The following is a 15,301-nucleotide window of genomic DNA, read 5'->3' on the forward strand; positions in this document are numbered from 1 at the left end:
TGACACTCTGTACTCACGTCACTGTTATCCACCTGACACTGCACTCGCGTCACTCTGATATCCACCTGACACTCTGCACTCACGTCACTGTTATCCACCTGACACTGCACTCACGTCACTGTTATCCACCTGACACCACTCACGTCACTGTTATCCACCTGACACTGCACTCACGTCATTGTTATCCACCTGACACTGCACTCACGTCACTGTTATCCACCTGACTCTCTGCACTCACGTCACTGTTATCCAACTAAGACTGCACTCACGTCACTGTTATCCACCTGACACTCTGCACTCACGTCACTGTTATCCACCTGACACTGCACTCACGTCACTGTTATCCACCTGACACTCTGCACTCACGTCACTGTTATCCACCTGACACTCTGCACTCACGTCACTGTTATCCACCTGACACTGCACTCACGTCACTGTTATCCACCTGACACTCTGCACTCACGTCACTGTTATCCACCTGACACTCTGCACTCACGTCACTTTTATCCACCTGACACTGCACTCACGTTACTGTTATCCACATGACACTCTGCACTCACGTCACTGTTATCCACCTGACACTGCACTCACGTCACTGTTATCCACCTGACACTGCACTCACGTCACTGTTATCCACCTGACACTCTGCACTCACGTCACTGTTATCCACCTGACACTGCACTCACGTCACTGTTATCCACCTGACACTGCACTCACGTCACTGTTATCCACCTGACACTCTGCACTCACGTCACTCTGATATCCACCTGACACTGCACTCACGTCACTGTTATCCACCTGACACTCTGCACTCACGTCACTCTGATATCCACCTGACATTGCACTCACGTCACTGTTATCCACCTGACACTCTGCACTCACGTCACTCTGATATCCACCTTACACTCTGCACTCACGTCACTGTTATCCACCTGACACTCTGCACTCACGTCACTGTTATCCACCTGACACTGCACTCACGTCACTGTTATCCACCTGACACTGCACTCACGTCACTGTTATCCACCTGACACTGCACTCACGTCACTGTTATCCACCTGACACTCTGCACTCACGTCACTGTTATCCACCAGACACTCTGCACTCACGTCACTGTTATCCACCTGACACTGCACTCACGTCACTGTTATCCACCTGACACTCTGCACTCACGTCACTGTTATCCACCTGACACTCTGCACTCGCGTCACTGTTATCCACCTGACACTCTGCACTCGCGTCACTGTTATCCACCTGACACTCTGCACTCACGTCACTGTTATCCACCTGACACTCTGCACTCACGTCACTGTTATCCACCTGACACTGCACTCACGTCACTGATGTCTACCTGATACTGCACTCACGTCACTGATATCCACCTGACACTCTGCACTCACGTCACTCTGATGTCTACCTGACACTGCACTCACGTCACTGATATCCACCTGACACTCTGCAGTCACGTCACTCTGATGTCTACCTGACACTGCACTCACGTCACTCTGATGTCTACCTGACACTGCACTCACGTCACTCTGATGTATACCTGACACTGCACTCACGTCACTGATATCCACCTGACACTCTGCAGTCACGTCACTCTGATGTCTACCTGACACTACACTCACGTCACTCTGATGTCTACCTGACACTCTGCACTCACGTCACTCTGATGTCTACCCGACACTCTGCACTCACGTCACTCTGATGTCTACCTGACACTGCACTAACGTCCTTCTGGTGAATCTTGCGTAACACCCAAGTGTGAATGACATTCGCGAACACAGAAGTGAGATGAACACAGGTCAGTAGTACTAATGAACCAGCGTGGAGAACAGGCAAGAGAACTTCAGAAAATAACACAGAGAATAAGAGTATTTAATAAGAACATAAAAGTGGTAGGTGCACTGGCCCATGGTGAGTAGGTCCAACTCACACTGAAAAAGGTACCTTACCGAGCGTTACACACCTGGTAGCCTCGTGCTATACACCTGGTAGCCTCATGTTACACACCTGGTAGCCTCATGCCACACACCTGGTAGCCTCGTGCTATACACCTGGTAGCCTCATGTTACACACCTGGTAGCCTCATCGTACACACATGGTAGCCTCATGCTACACACCTGGTAGCCTCATCCTACACACCTGGTAGCCTCATGCTACACACCTGGTAGCCTCATCCTACACACCTGGTAGCCTCATCCTACACACCTGGTAGCCTCATCCTACACACCTGGTAGCCTCATGCCACACACCTGGTAGCCTCATCGTACACACCTGGTAGCCTCATGCTACACACCTGGTAGCCTCATCCTACACACCTGGTAGCCTCATGCTACACACCTGGTAGCCTCATCGTACACACCTGGTAGCCTCGTGCTATACACCTGGTAGCCTCATCCTACACACCTGGTAGCCTCATGCTACACACCTGGTAGCCTCATCGTATACACCTGGTAGCCTCATGCTACACACTTGGTAGCCTCATGCTACACACCTGGTAGCCTCATGCTACACACCTGGTAGCCTCATGCTACACACCTGGTAGCCTCATGCTACACACCTGGTAGCCTCATGCTACACACCTGGTAGCCTCATGCTACACACCTGGTAGCCTCATGCTACACACCTGGTAGCCTCATGCTACACACCTGGTAGCCTCATGCTACACACCTGGTAGCCTCATGCTACACACCTGGTAGCCTCATGCTACACACCTGGTAGCCTCATCCTACACACCTGGTAGCCTCATCCTACACACCTGGTAGCCTCATCCTACACACCTGGTAGCCTCATGCTACACACCTGGTAGCCTCATGCTACACACCTGGTAGCCTCATCCTACACACCTGGTAGCCTCATCCTACACACCTGGTAGCCTCATGCTACACACCTGGTAGCCTCATCCTACACACCTGGTAGCCTCATCCTACACACCTGGTAGCCTCATCCTACACACCTGGTAGCCTCATCCTACACACCTGGTAGCCTCATGCTACACACCTGGTAGCCTCATGCTACACACCTGGTAGCCTCATCCTACACACCTGGTAGGCTCATCCTACACACCTGGTAGCAGCACTTTAAAACTCCTCAAAAGCTAGAATAATAATAATAATAATAATAATAATTATTATTATTATTATTATTATTATTATTATTATTATTATTATTATTATTATTGCTGTTGTTGTATTATAAAATATAATATGAACACTGACCGTAACGAGGTTGTCAATATACATAGAGTTTTTCACCACATTACAAGATACAAGACAGTCACAATGCAGTGACTGGAACAGTACACAAATAACCTGCACATAGGAGAAAGATTCTTATGACGACGTTTCGGTCCGACTTGATCCGCTAACTAGTTAATGTAAAAAAAATGTGAAGACTTAGACATATGTACAATATCTGGGTATCTTTATTTGTAGACTACTGGACAAAATTGTGGTGGTCGTAAAGCTTACATAAACAGGTAATGATAGTAATATATTAGTATATTTGGCCGTTCCAATGCTATTCTGGCGTCAGCTGCCAACACAAAGTGTAGTGGATAGGGAGAGAAACTTCTGCTATACTATCCTGGTATTAACTGGTAGACTATACTTAGTCAGGATATAGCAGAATATCCTGAATACTAACTGTTATTGTGTAGAATATAAGCTGTTTGCTATCTATCTTTGGTATGTACAATCCCAGCAACAACTGAAGTGTAAGGATAATGTTTTTCACAGTATGTACAGGATGTGACGCTGGAGGAAATTAGAGCGAAAGGGAGACAAAGCTCTATGTAATGCCACAGTATATATCCTGCTATCAGTGTATCCTGTGTTAGTGACAGTCAGCCTACCCTCTGAACCTATGACCCTGGTGTGTGTGTGTGTGTGTGTGTGTGTGTGTGTGTGTGTGTGTGTGTGTGTGTGTGTGTGTGTGTGTGTGTGTGTGTGTGTGTGTGTGTGTGTGTGATGTGTGTGTGTACTCACCTAGTTGTGGTTGCAGGGGTCGATTCATAGCTCCTGGCCCCGCCTCTTCACTGGTCGCTACTGGGTCACTCTCCCTGAACAATGAGTTTTATCATACCTCTGCTTAAAGCTATGTATGGATCCTGCCTCCTCTACATCGCTTCCCAAACTATTCCACTTCCTGACTATTCTGTGACTGAAGAAATACTTCCTAACAGCCCTGTGACTCATCTGTGTCTTCAACTTCCAACTCTGTCCCCTTGCTGCTGTGTCCCATCTCTGGAACATTCTGTCTCTGTCCACCTTGTCAATTCCTCTCAGTATTTTATGTCATTATCATGTGTGTGTGTGTGTGTACTCACCTAATTGTGGTGGCAGGTATTGATTCACAGCTCCTGCCCCCCTCCCCCGTTGCTGGTCGCTACTATGTGTGTGTTCATGCAGGTCTTCTCTTCTACCTTGATCTGTCGACCCTAAGAGATAATAATATATCGACCCTTAGAGATATGAGAGACAATAGTCGTCAGGGAGACTGTTAATTGTATTATTAATTAAATAGGCTACAACCCACCCAGACACATACACCGGAGATCTCTCAGTGTGTATACACCGAGTGGTGTGTCTCAGCGTATAGACACAGAGAGATGTCTCTCAGTATATATACACACAGGTGTGTGTGTGTGTGTGTGTCTTATATCTCTGTGTATGTACATTAAGGCATATTTAAGGAATGAGATATACTTGACTGGTAGTGAACAGGTGACATGCAGCCTAATAGTCAATATACCAACATTACCCAATACTGTATTAATGTTGGTAGAATTACTGCCATTATTACTACCACAGGTATTACTACTACTTCTAGTATTACTGCAACGATTATATTGTGCGTTACACCTCACTCTAAAGCCTATATATTCCGTCTGTGTCCATGTGTTTGTAACAGCTTGACAGAGTTTCTGGAGAGCGAAACGTTGCCACAAAAAAGTCACATTGGTTGCTCTTGTGTCCTTTTACTTAACATGACCCAATAGGTCTACTGTCCTTCTTAGAATTAGAATGATGAGTGAGGAAAAATAGGAGCAAGATTTGGGAATTTTCTGTAGGGGAAATTTTAAGAAAATTGAAACGCGAATGAAGTTATCCGGTACCGGAAGTGACTGACAAAAAAGGAAACGTTCAAATGGTAAAAGAAAGTCGAAACTAAGAGGCTATAAAAACAAAGAACAGAGGAACAATATACATTCCACAAGTATTATATTATTAAAGACATACAATAACAACAAGGGGATAAATAAGACACATTTGCAGCACTTGAGTATATAGCAGAAACGTTTCGCCTGTACAACAATCTTCCTCAGTCGTATACAGGTGAACACAACGCTGGAAGCAGTAGTAGTATTGACATGATCGGTCCCTCACCCCTAGGTGGAAGATGGTCAGTCCCTCGTGAGGCCAGACTATTATATACTACAGCAGAGAAGAAGCAACTGGCGTTGACGTCACAGTTGAGTGTGACCCACGAGTGGAAGTAGGTCATGTAAAACAGTTGTTTACCAAAGAAGTTAAAGGAGACTCTCCCTGTAAAGGCTTTACGAGATGGTGCTACTTCGTGGGATCTTCTCGGACACGAGATGTCAACACTCCTAATAACCACTCCGCAGGTGAAGCAGTCCAGCCTCCTTCATTCTAAGGACTTTCATCGTCGTCTGCTTTAAAAATGAAGAAGCTGAAGAATAAAAAGGCACAATACCGTGACTGGAACATTACACAAATAACCCTCTCTCCTATGCGCGGGTTATTTGTGTATGACGAAGCTGACAAGGTCGCCACCACCTCCGCTATGAACGATCTCAAGGACCGTAACTTCGAAGTGGTTCCTCTCCCGCGTTGAGGGCCAAGAAATCAGTGTTCGCAAAGAATATTGATCATAACATCACCCATCAATCAACAGGCGACTTGAAGTGACTCGTTGAAGATCACAATGATTAGGCCACCGTTGACCCTATCACAAAAATTCCAACTGCTGCCTGCTGTACAATGAAGGTCACCTTGCTTGAAATCTCCACGGCAACTCAGACACTTGGTGAAGGTCTACGTCCTTTGAAGGCAAAGAAATATGGCTTCAACTGTGGCACAGGACACACTTATGAACTGCGCCTCTACCTCTCAACCGAAATGTTTCATCTGTGAAAACGATCATCACATTCTTACAGCCAAGCCCTCTTATAGGAAGGAAATAGTATTAAAAATCTCGACTACCGCAGCAATCACTAGACTCCAAGCTGATACTCAAAACAATTCACCAAATTGCCCAACAGCCTACTGCTGCTGCCATCTTCACTCCAACACTACCAGACGGAGCTTCCACCAATATCATGTACTGAATGATGCATGCAAGCATTATTTAAATTTTAAAGTGGTGGACCAGTAAGCCAGTGGAAGGCCTCGGTCAGATGACCAAAAGCTCCAGCTGTGAGTCATCGTATGACTAAAACCCGCCTCAGGAAACACTTGTCCTGATGAACCTTACCTAACCTTACATGAAGAACACCGCCTGCCCTGGAACCTTCAATTCTATAATCAACGAAACTCTTCGTACCCAACATTCTTTCCTGCTTCAATTATCATGACATTACACCACTCACACCACCTGTAGCACCACTCACACCACCTGTAGCACCACTCACAGGGCAGGAGGTTGTCAGTACAGGTCAGACATACTGACACACTGTACTTACAGTAAAGGAGTTTGTCACTGTAGTTATAGCCACCATACATCATTATCACAGTCACCATTAAACTCAACCTTCAGTACAACATACTACCACAGTAACCTTATCGACAATAATGCATTGGCACTACATTATTTTATATCTAGGTGCCATATATGTGGGTACTCTGCCCCGCCCATTTAATAAAGTGAAAACCTGTGTACGGAGAGCAAAAATGCACAATACCGTGAGTGGAACAATACACAAATAACTCGCACATAGGAAGAATGAACTTACGATGACGTTTCTGTCTAGTTAATGGTCTAAGTCGGACCGAAACGTTGTCATAAGTTTCATTCTCCTATGTGCAGGTTATTTGTGTATTGAAAGTGAGTATATATGTGGTGTACTGTGAAGCCAGGTTGATTATATGTCTGAATGGAAAGTCTGGGGAGGTCACCCCTCAGGCAAGGTTCCTTGATGCTTGTGCGGGGTCCTTGATCTGAAGAAATGAACCTGTGTTCCCCGTCCTTGTGTTGAACCTGCCTGCCTCCCATGCAGGCTGTGTGACGTTTACGGATTTAGCGCTTCCTCTATGAATGTAACAATCATGTGGGAAGGTAGGAGAGGAGCACTAGCGTCTCAGGGCCAGCACATGACGAGGTAATTAGGTGTTTCACGGCCACCAGTGTTACCTAGGCTCTGGCTAGCTGTAACTGGTTACTACCTCGCCTCAGCGGGGACATCCAAACTGGTTGTAGTGTATCAAAGATCATAAAAACAGCGAGGTGACAACAAGAGAGTTACCGCGTCGACCCTGAAGCTGACACTAGGAAAGAAAGAGACTGGAAGACGTGTGCGAGTGTAATACACAACTAGGGAAAGGAACACTAAGGAGAACGCTCGTTGGGTGTAGCACCGAGAGCTGTGCATCACTCACTGTGTATATACGCTAAGATGTGTGCATCTCTCAATGTATATATACACACATAGAGGTGTGTAACTCTCAGTGTTATCCTAGGTAATCTACACATGCTGCTATGTATGATAATTTATGTAACTGTATTTATGTGTACCCGTACTTGAATAAACTTACTTAAGAGATGAGGACGAGGGGAACAACTCCGAGTGAAGCGAGCGAGGGTTATGTGTAGTGTTATGGGTTGAAGTCACTCTTATCCTGAAGGCTGCATATTAAAGTGCTCGCTTCACTTACTGACTTCCTTCATCTCGTCCACATCTCTTCAACATTTCCTCATCCATATATCTGACGGCTGTTTTTAAGTAGAATAATGGAACATATGTTTCCCAGGCTTTCTTTTATAAGATCTTCGTGTGACTACTAGATCCCTCTTTCTCTCTTAACATGCACTCACGCCATCTATATTCTTCGTGTGGAATGTTGTCGCTTTCTCCAATTTCGATTTTATGACACTTGTCTGCTATGAATTCCATCAATGAATGTGTGTGTAGATATCTTATAACACCTATATTCTTATACTACCCACTCTCCGCTTTCTGTTTTTCTCATATATATAATTTCTTTTGTCCCCGCTCAGGAAAAAATGAAGATATCTTCAAAAATTATCTCCTGGGTTGAGACATGGTTGACCGATAGGCGTCAGAGTTCGCATTAATTAATGTTCCACAGGGGTCGATGTTAGGACCCTCGTTCACAATCTACATAAACGACATTGGTGAGAGAACAGAGATATAAGTTTACCATTGACACTTAAATAGGCCATCAAATAATTTCTGATGTGATTGATGATGTGTATAGGCTGATGGAAATTGGTGTCACGCCCCTTGTGCAGATATCCCAGAACTAGCTACAAGCAGTATTAAAACAGAGAAGTGTTTCTGGGTATGCCCAAATGAGGAAAATCTGTGGACTAAAATCACAAGGGTATTAAAAGAGGACAACATCAAAGCTGCTTTCATAGAAAACCTGGAAGCTTTCTACAACAGATGGGAACATAAAAAGTCTGGGCTGAATGGTACTGCCCTTGATACTGGCAATGTAGTCACAAACTGTAAGGCTGGAGGTGATGTCCTGGGAGACAGTAATAGTAAAGCTGGAGGTGCTGTCCTGGGAGACAGTAATGGTGAAGCTGGAGGTGCTGTCCTGGGAGACAGAAATGGTGAAGCTGGAGATACTGTCCTGGGAGACAGTAATGGTGAAGCTGGAGATTTTGTCCAGGTAGTCGGGAATTATACGCAGGAAGGAATACATATAAATGACCTCATAGGGGACAGGAGCCATAGTAGGGAAACAAGTGTAGTCAAAGATAAGATAAAACCAATATTGCAAACTAGAAATACCGCAGGAAATAGCAAACAAGAGGACTCCAATAGCAATAGTGATGATATATTACCAAAAACAACTGGTGGGAGCTCCATTGTTGGTGCTAGGGAGGATAGAAGTAAGACAGGGAAACATGCACCAACAGGGAATACAGTCACAGAAACCCAAGGCAAGCGGAAACCAAGCCTGTGCACATACTATGCACTTGGTATCTGCTGGCATGGGAAATCTGGAAAAACAGATGGGACGTGCAACTATGACCACCCTAGAAAATGCCATGCCCATATGACAACAGGAAAATGCAAACTCCCTTCCTGTAAGCTTTTTCACCCTGAAATGTGTACCTCTTCAGTACAGGAAAGACTGTGCTATAACTTAAATTGCCAGGCATACCATCTAAAGGGGACAAAAAGATACAAAACATCCAGGCCATGGGAAAACCTGGGTAGCCACAGCCACTCAAGAGGGAGAGGTTTTTTAGTGCCAGGAAGGAAAAAAAACTGGCAGGAAATGGCAGAAATCGTACACCAAATCCAGTCATTCCTGGAGTGGAACCACAGTCGATGGCCTCCACTCCAAACCAACAGATACAGATACTAATGCCGGAAAAAAAATCCCCCCCCAGTACCAACAATACCACCAGTCCGATAACATTCTTCTTTGCAAATATACAGGGTCTAAAGCCAGCAACAAACAACAAAATACCTTTCATCCGTGGACTGCTTGCAGAGGCAAAGGCAATGTTCGCGGCTTTCACTGAGACCCACATAAAGGATCACTTGGACAACGAAATATGGATCCCAGGTTACAACCTATACAGATGTGACAGAGTGAACAGGCAAAAGGGGGGGGGGGTTGGCCTGTACATTGCAGAGTCACTTGTTTGCACAGAACTGCTTAATGCCTCAAATGACGTAGTGGAAGTTTTAGCAGTAAAGGTCGAGAACCAAAACCTAGTCATTGTGGTAGTCTACAAGCCTCCGGATGCAACATCCCAGCAATTCCAGGAACAGCTGTTAAAAATTGACCACTGTCTGGAAAATCTTCCAGCTCCTGCACCCAACATCTTGCTCCTGGGGGATTTCAACTTAAGGCACCTAAAATGGAGGAATATAGCAAATAATATTGTTGCAGTAATAACACCAGGAGGCAGCTCTGATGAAAACTCACACTCACACGAGCTTTTAAATCTCTGCACAAAATTCAATTTAAACCAGTAAATAATAGAGCCTACTAGACTGGAGAATACACTAGACCTCATATTCACTAACAATGATGATCTGATAAGAAATGTCACCATATCAAAAACAATATACTCAGATCACAACATAATTGAGGTTCAGACATGTATGCGTGGAGCCCCAGACCGACAAAATGAGACTAGTCACGAGGGAGCATTCACCAAATTCAACTTCAATAACAAAAACATAAAGTGGGACCAAGTAAACCAAGTCCTAACCGATATAAGCTGGGAAGATATACTAAGCAACACAGACCCAAACTTATGCCTAGAACAGATTAACTCGGTGGCACTCGATGTATGCACAAGGCTTATTCCTCTAAGAAAAAGGAGGAGTAGATGTAAAATAGAAAGAGACAGGCGCTCCCTTTACAGGCGACGGAAAAGAATAACAGAGCGGCTAAAAGAGGCCAATATATCTGAAATGCGCAGGGAGACACTGGTCAGAGAAATAGCAAGCATCGAACTTAAGCTAAAAGAATCCTTTAGGAGTCAGGAATCGCGGGAAGAACTAAAAGCTATAAATGAAATCGAAAGAAACCCAAAGTATTTCTTCTCCTATGCCAAATCAAAATCGAGAACAACGCCCAGTATTGGGCCCCTACTTAAACAAGATGGGTCCTACACAGATGACAGCAAGGAAATGAGTGAGCTACTCAAGTCCCAATATGACTCAGTTTTTAGCTAGCCGCTAACCAGACTGAGAGTCGAAGATCAAAATGAATTTTTTATGAGAGAGCCACAAAATTTGATTAACACAAGCCTATCCGATGTTATCCTGACGCCAAATGACTTCGAACAGGCGATAAATGACATGCCCATGCACTCTGCCCCAGGGCCAGACTCATGGAACTCTGTGTTCATCAAGAACTGCAAGAAGCCCCTATCACGAGCCTTTTCCATCCTATGGAGAGGGAGCATGGACACGGGGGTCGTCCCTCAGTTACTAAAAACAACAGACATAGCCCCACTCCACAAAGGGGGCAGTAAAGCAACAACAAAGAACTACAGACCAATAGCACTAACATCCCATATCATAAAAATCTTTGAAAGGGTCCTAAGAAGCAAGATCACCACCCATCTAGAAACCCATCAGTTACACAACCCAGGGCAACATGGGTTTAGAACAGGTCGCTCCTGTCTGTCTCAACTACTGGATCACTACGACAAGGTCCTAAATGCACTAGAAGACAAAAAGAATGCAGATGTAATATATACAGACTTTGCAAAAGCCTTCGACAAGTGTGACCATGGCGTAATAGCGCACAAAATGCGCGCTAAAGGAATAACAGGAAAAGTCGGTCGATGGATCTATAATTTCCTCACTAACAGAACACAGAGAGTAGTCGTCAACAGAGTAAAGTCCGAGGCAGCTACGGTGAAAAGCTCTGTTCCACAAGGCACAGTACTAGCTCCCATCTTGTTCCTCATCCTCATATCCGACATAGACAAGGATGTCAGCCACAGCACCGTGTCTTCCTTTGCAGATGACACCCGAATCTGCATGACAGTGTCTTCCATTGCAGACACTGCAAGGCTCCAGGCGGACCTCAACCAAATCTTTCAGTGGGCTGCAGACAACAATATGAAGTTCAACGATGAGAAATTTCAATTACTCAGATATGGTAAACATGAGGAAATTAAATCTTCATCAGAGTACAAAACAAATTCTGGCCACAAAATAGAGCGAAACACCAACGTCAAAGACCTGGGAGTGATTATGTCGGAGGATCTCACCTTCAAGGACCATAACATTGTATCAATCGCATCTGCTAGAAAAATGACAGGATGGATAATGAGAACCTTCAAAACTAGGGAGGCCAAGCCCATGATGACACTCTTCAGGTCACTTGTTCTATCTAGGCTGGAATATTGCTGCACTCTAACAGCACCTTTCAAGGCAGGTGAAATTGCCGACCTAGAAAATGTACAGAGAACTTTCACGGCCCGCATAACGGAGATAAAACACCTCAATTACTGGGAGCGCTTGAGGTTTCTAAACCTGTATTCCCTGGAACGCAGGAGGGAGAGATACATGATTATATACACCTGGAAAATCCTAGAGGGACTAGTACCGAACTTGCACACAAAAATCACTCACTACGAAAGCAAAAGACTTGGCAGACGATGCACCATCCCCCCAATGAAAAGCAGGGGTGTCACTAGCACGTTAAGAGACCATACAATAAGTGTCAGGGGCCCGAGACTGTTCAACTGCCTCCCAGCACACATAAGGGGGATTACCAACAGGCCCCTGGCAGTCTTCAAGCTGGCACTGGACAAGCACCTAAAGTCAGTTCCTGATCAGCCGGGCTGTGGCTCGTACGTTGGTTTGCGTGCAGCCAGCAGCAACAGCCTGGTTGATCAGGCGCTGATCCACCAGGAGGCCTGGTCACAGACCGGGCCGCGGGGGCGTTGACCCCCGAAACTCTCTCCAGGTAAACTCCAGGTCAGAGAAGTGGCAGACGCAGTTCAATGCAGACAAGTGTAAGGTTCTAATCCCAGGAAAAGGAACTATGGCACTTGTAACTTTAACAATGATTAATTTAGTCAAAGCGAATGTGAAAAAAATTAAGGTCTGGTTAGCAAAAATTTAAAGCCAAGACAGTGCATAATGTTACAATAAAGTTAACAAATTCTTGGCTTCATATGAAGAAGTATTAATAATAGAAGTCTCCCAGCTCAGACTGACACTACTGAAGTCTCCCAGCTCAGACTGACACTACTGAAGTCTCCCAGCTCAGACTTGACACTACTGAAGTCTCCCAGCTCAGACTGACACTACTGAAGTCTTCCAGCTCAGACTGACACTACTGAAGTTTCCCAACTCAGGGTGACACTACTGAAGTTTCCCAGCTCAGACTGGCACTACTGAAGTTTCCCAGCTCAGATTGACACTATTGAAGTTTCCCAGCTCAGACTGACACTACTGAAGTCTCCCAGCTTAGACTGACACTACTGAAGTCTTCCAGCTCAGACTGACACTACTGAAGTTTCCCAGCTCAGGGTGATACTACTGAAGTCTCCCAGCTCAGGGTGACACTACTGAAGTCTCCCAGATCAGACTGGCACTACTGAAGTTTCCCAGCTCACTGCTGAAGTCTCAACCCACCACCACGGCATCAGCCCACCACCACCGTCTCAGCCCACCATCACTACCTCAGAGAAGCATTACTATCTTCTGCTTTGCTGCTCTAAATAACACTCGCAGCTTCAAGTCTGGGTATCCCCTCACTACCTGCTATCCCAAGTATCCTTCACTTTCTCGTTATTTCTCCACCCACACCATACCTCCTGGATACCCAAATCTACATTACTTTCTCTCAGTCGCTGGAAGCACTGCTACGAGCAAGGACAACAGGAAAGAGACCAACAAAAGAAAAATAGTGATGTAGATTCCTGTGGTTAGATGGGGCAGCAACACGACCTTGGTCAACTCTCGCCAAGGCTTTCACGCGGCCAGTTTAATTTTGAAAACTGACGTACTGAAGTAGTCTTTTCTGGCTCTGGCAGGCTGAAGCGGTCATATTGTAAGTTTATTTTGGTGGCTACAATTATCATACATAGTAATATGCGTAAATTGCCTAGGATAACACCAAAATGAGGCAGTGATTTTCCCAGTGGGTCCCTGAATTAGGCTATGAATATAATTTATAATAAATATATACCTATATTAATGTGCTTCATGCAAACGTCCGTAAGAACATCTGTACATTTACTCAATAATAACTGCTCAGAAAATCTTGACATTATGGATAATTTAACCCAACTAGATGATAACCTGTCGGTATATGCATACTGTGTAGTAGAGTATAAAACAACAGTAGAATATCAACAGCGTCATTACACGTGGAACCAGGAAAATATATTCACATCAAGTATGTTGATTAATGCAGATTCTCACTTCCACGAAATGTTAAAAATTGTATAAATGATTCTTGCGTGGTCAGCCTCGTGGTGCTCCCACACGTCTCAACCACCATGATAAGGTTCACTCAAACAACCACTTTTTGCTTGATATCTCTTAGTCTTAAAAAAAAACAAAAAACTATTGCCATTTCTTGATGCGGGTCAAGATGTGGGAATCCTACTAGGCTGCCCCACGCTCTCCTACATCACCATGCTTTTACTTCCATAATGAGTATAACAGTAAAATACAATCCGTTTCAGAGATAATACATCAAAATATTAGACTTACCCTCCCAAGGCTTCTTGGTTGAACACAGGCGGCATGATGAATTTCCCCTGGGGGTCAACAACGTCCTTTACTCCTACTGACAGAACTCACACTTCCAGTAAGTCACAACACACGATTAACTCATTTTAAAACGCAGTTCACCACATGGATCACGAGGTAAGTATCCTGAGCGTGTGCAGAACGCAAGAGAAAGATGGAGGTACTGCAGGTTAGAGTTGAGGTGAGTTTCCAGTCAGGTTTACATGTGCCACCCACCCACCGCTCTCACCAGACGCTGGAACACTGACACACACCACTTTGCTTCTCATCCCCCCTCTACCACCCATCTACAACCCACCCAACCCACCCCACTACAACCCACCCACCAACAACCCACTCCTACCTCCCTTCCATCCATCCGTCACAGAGGTAGGTCTTAAAATTCACTTCACAGAGACAAGTAAATGTATTGTTAGTTTAACAACTTCAAACAACGAGACCCACAAACACCCCTTCAAGTGATAGACCACAAACACCCCTTCAAATGATAGACCACAAACGCCCCTTCAAGTGATAGACCACAAATACCCCTTCAAGTGACAGGACCACAAATACCTCTTCAAGAAACAGGACCACAAACACCCCTTCAAGCGATATAACCACAAACGCCCCTTCATGTGATAGACCACAAACACCCCTTCAAGTGACAGGATCTCAAATACCTCTTCAAGAAACAGGACCACAAACGCCCCTTCAAGTGATAGACCACAAATACCCCTTCAAGTGACAGGACCACAAATACCTCTTCAAGAAACAGGACCACAAACACCCCTTCAAGCGATATAACCACAAACGCCCCTTCATGTGATAGACCACAAACACCCCTTCAAGTGA

The 15,301-nt window shown here is 45.0% G+C and overlaps 1 protein-coding gene across 2 annotated transcripts in view; it reads right to left on the reverse strand.

Moving 5' to 3' along the window:
- Positions 1–15,301, reverse strand: part of LOC128694404 (acyl-CoA synthetase bubblegum family member 1) — a 166,148-nt gene that overhangs the window by 115,666 nt on the left and 35,181 nt on the right. The window contains exon 1 of one of the 2 annotated variants that reach the window (XM_070097871.1): positions 14,429–14,672. The exons of the other annotated variant lie outside the window; for it this stretch is intronic. Within the exon in view, the coding sequence (XP_069953972.1) occupies positions 14,429–14,463 (35 nt within the window). The 5' untranslated portion in view covers positions 14,464–14,672. Of the gene's footprint in view, positions 1–14,428; positions 14,673–15,301 lie in introns of those variants that run through there. 2 annotated transcript variants of the gene reach the window in all.

Source organism: Cherax quadricarinatus, chromosome 60, assembly GCF_038502225.1.
Source record: "Cherax quadricarinatus isolate ZL_2023a chromosome 60, ASM3850222v1, whole genome shotgun sequence".
Lineage (NCBI taxonomy): Eukaryota > Metazoa > Arthropoda > Malacostraca > Decapoda > Parastacidae > Cherax > Cherax quadricarinatus.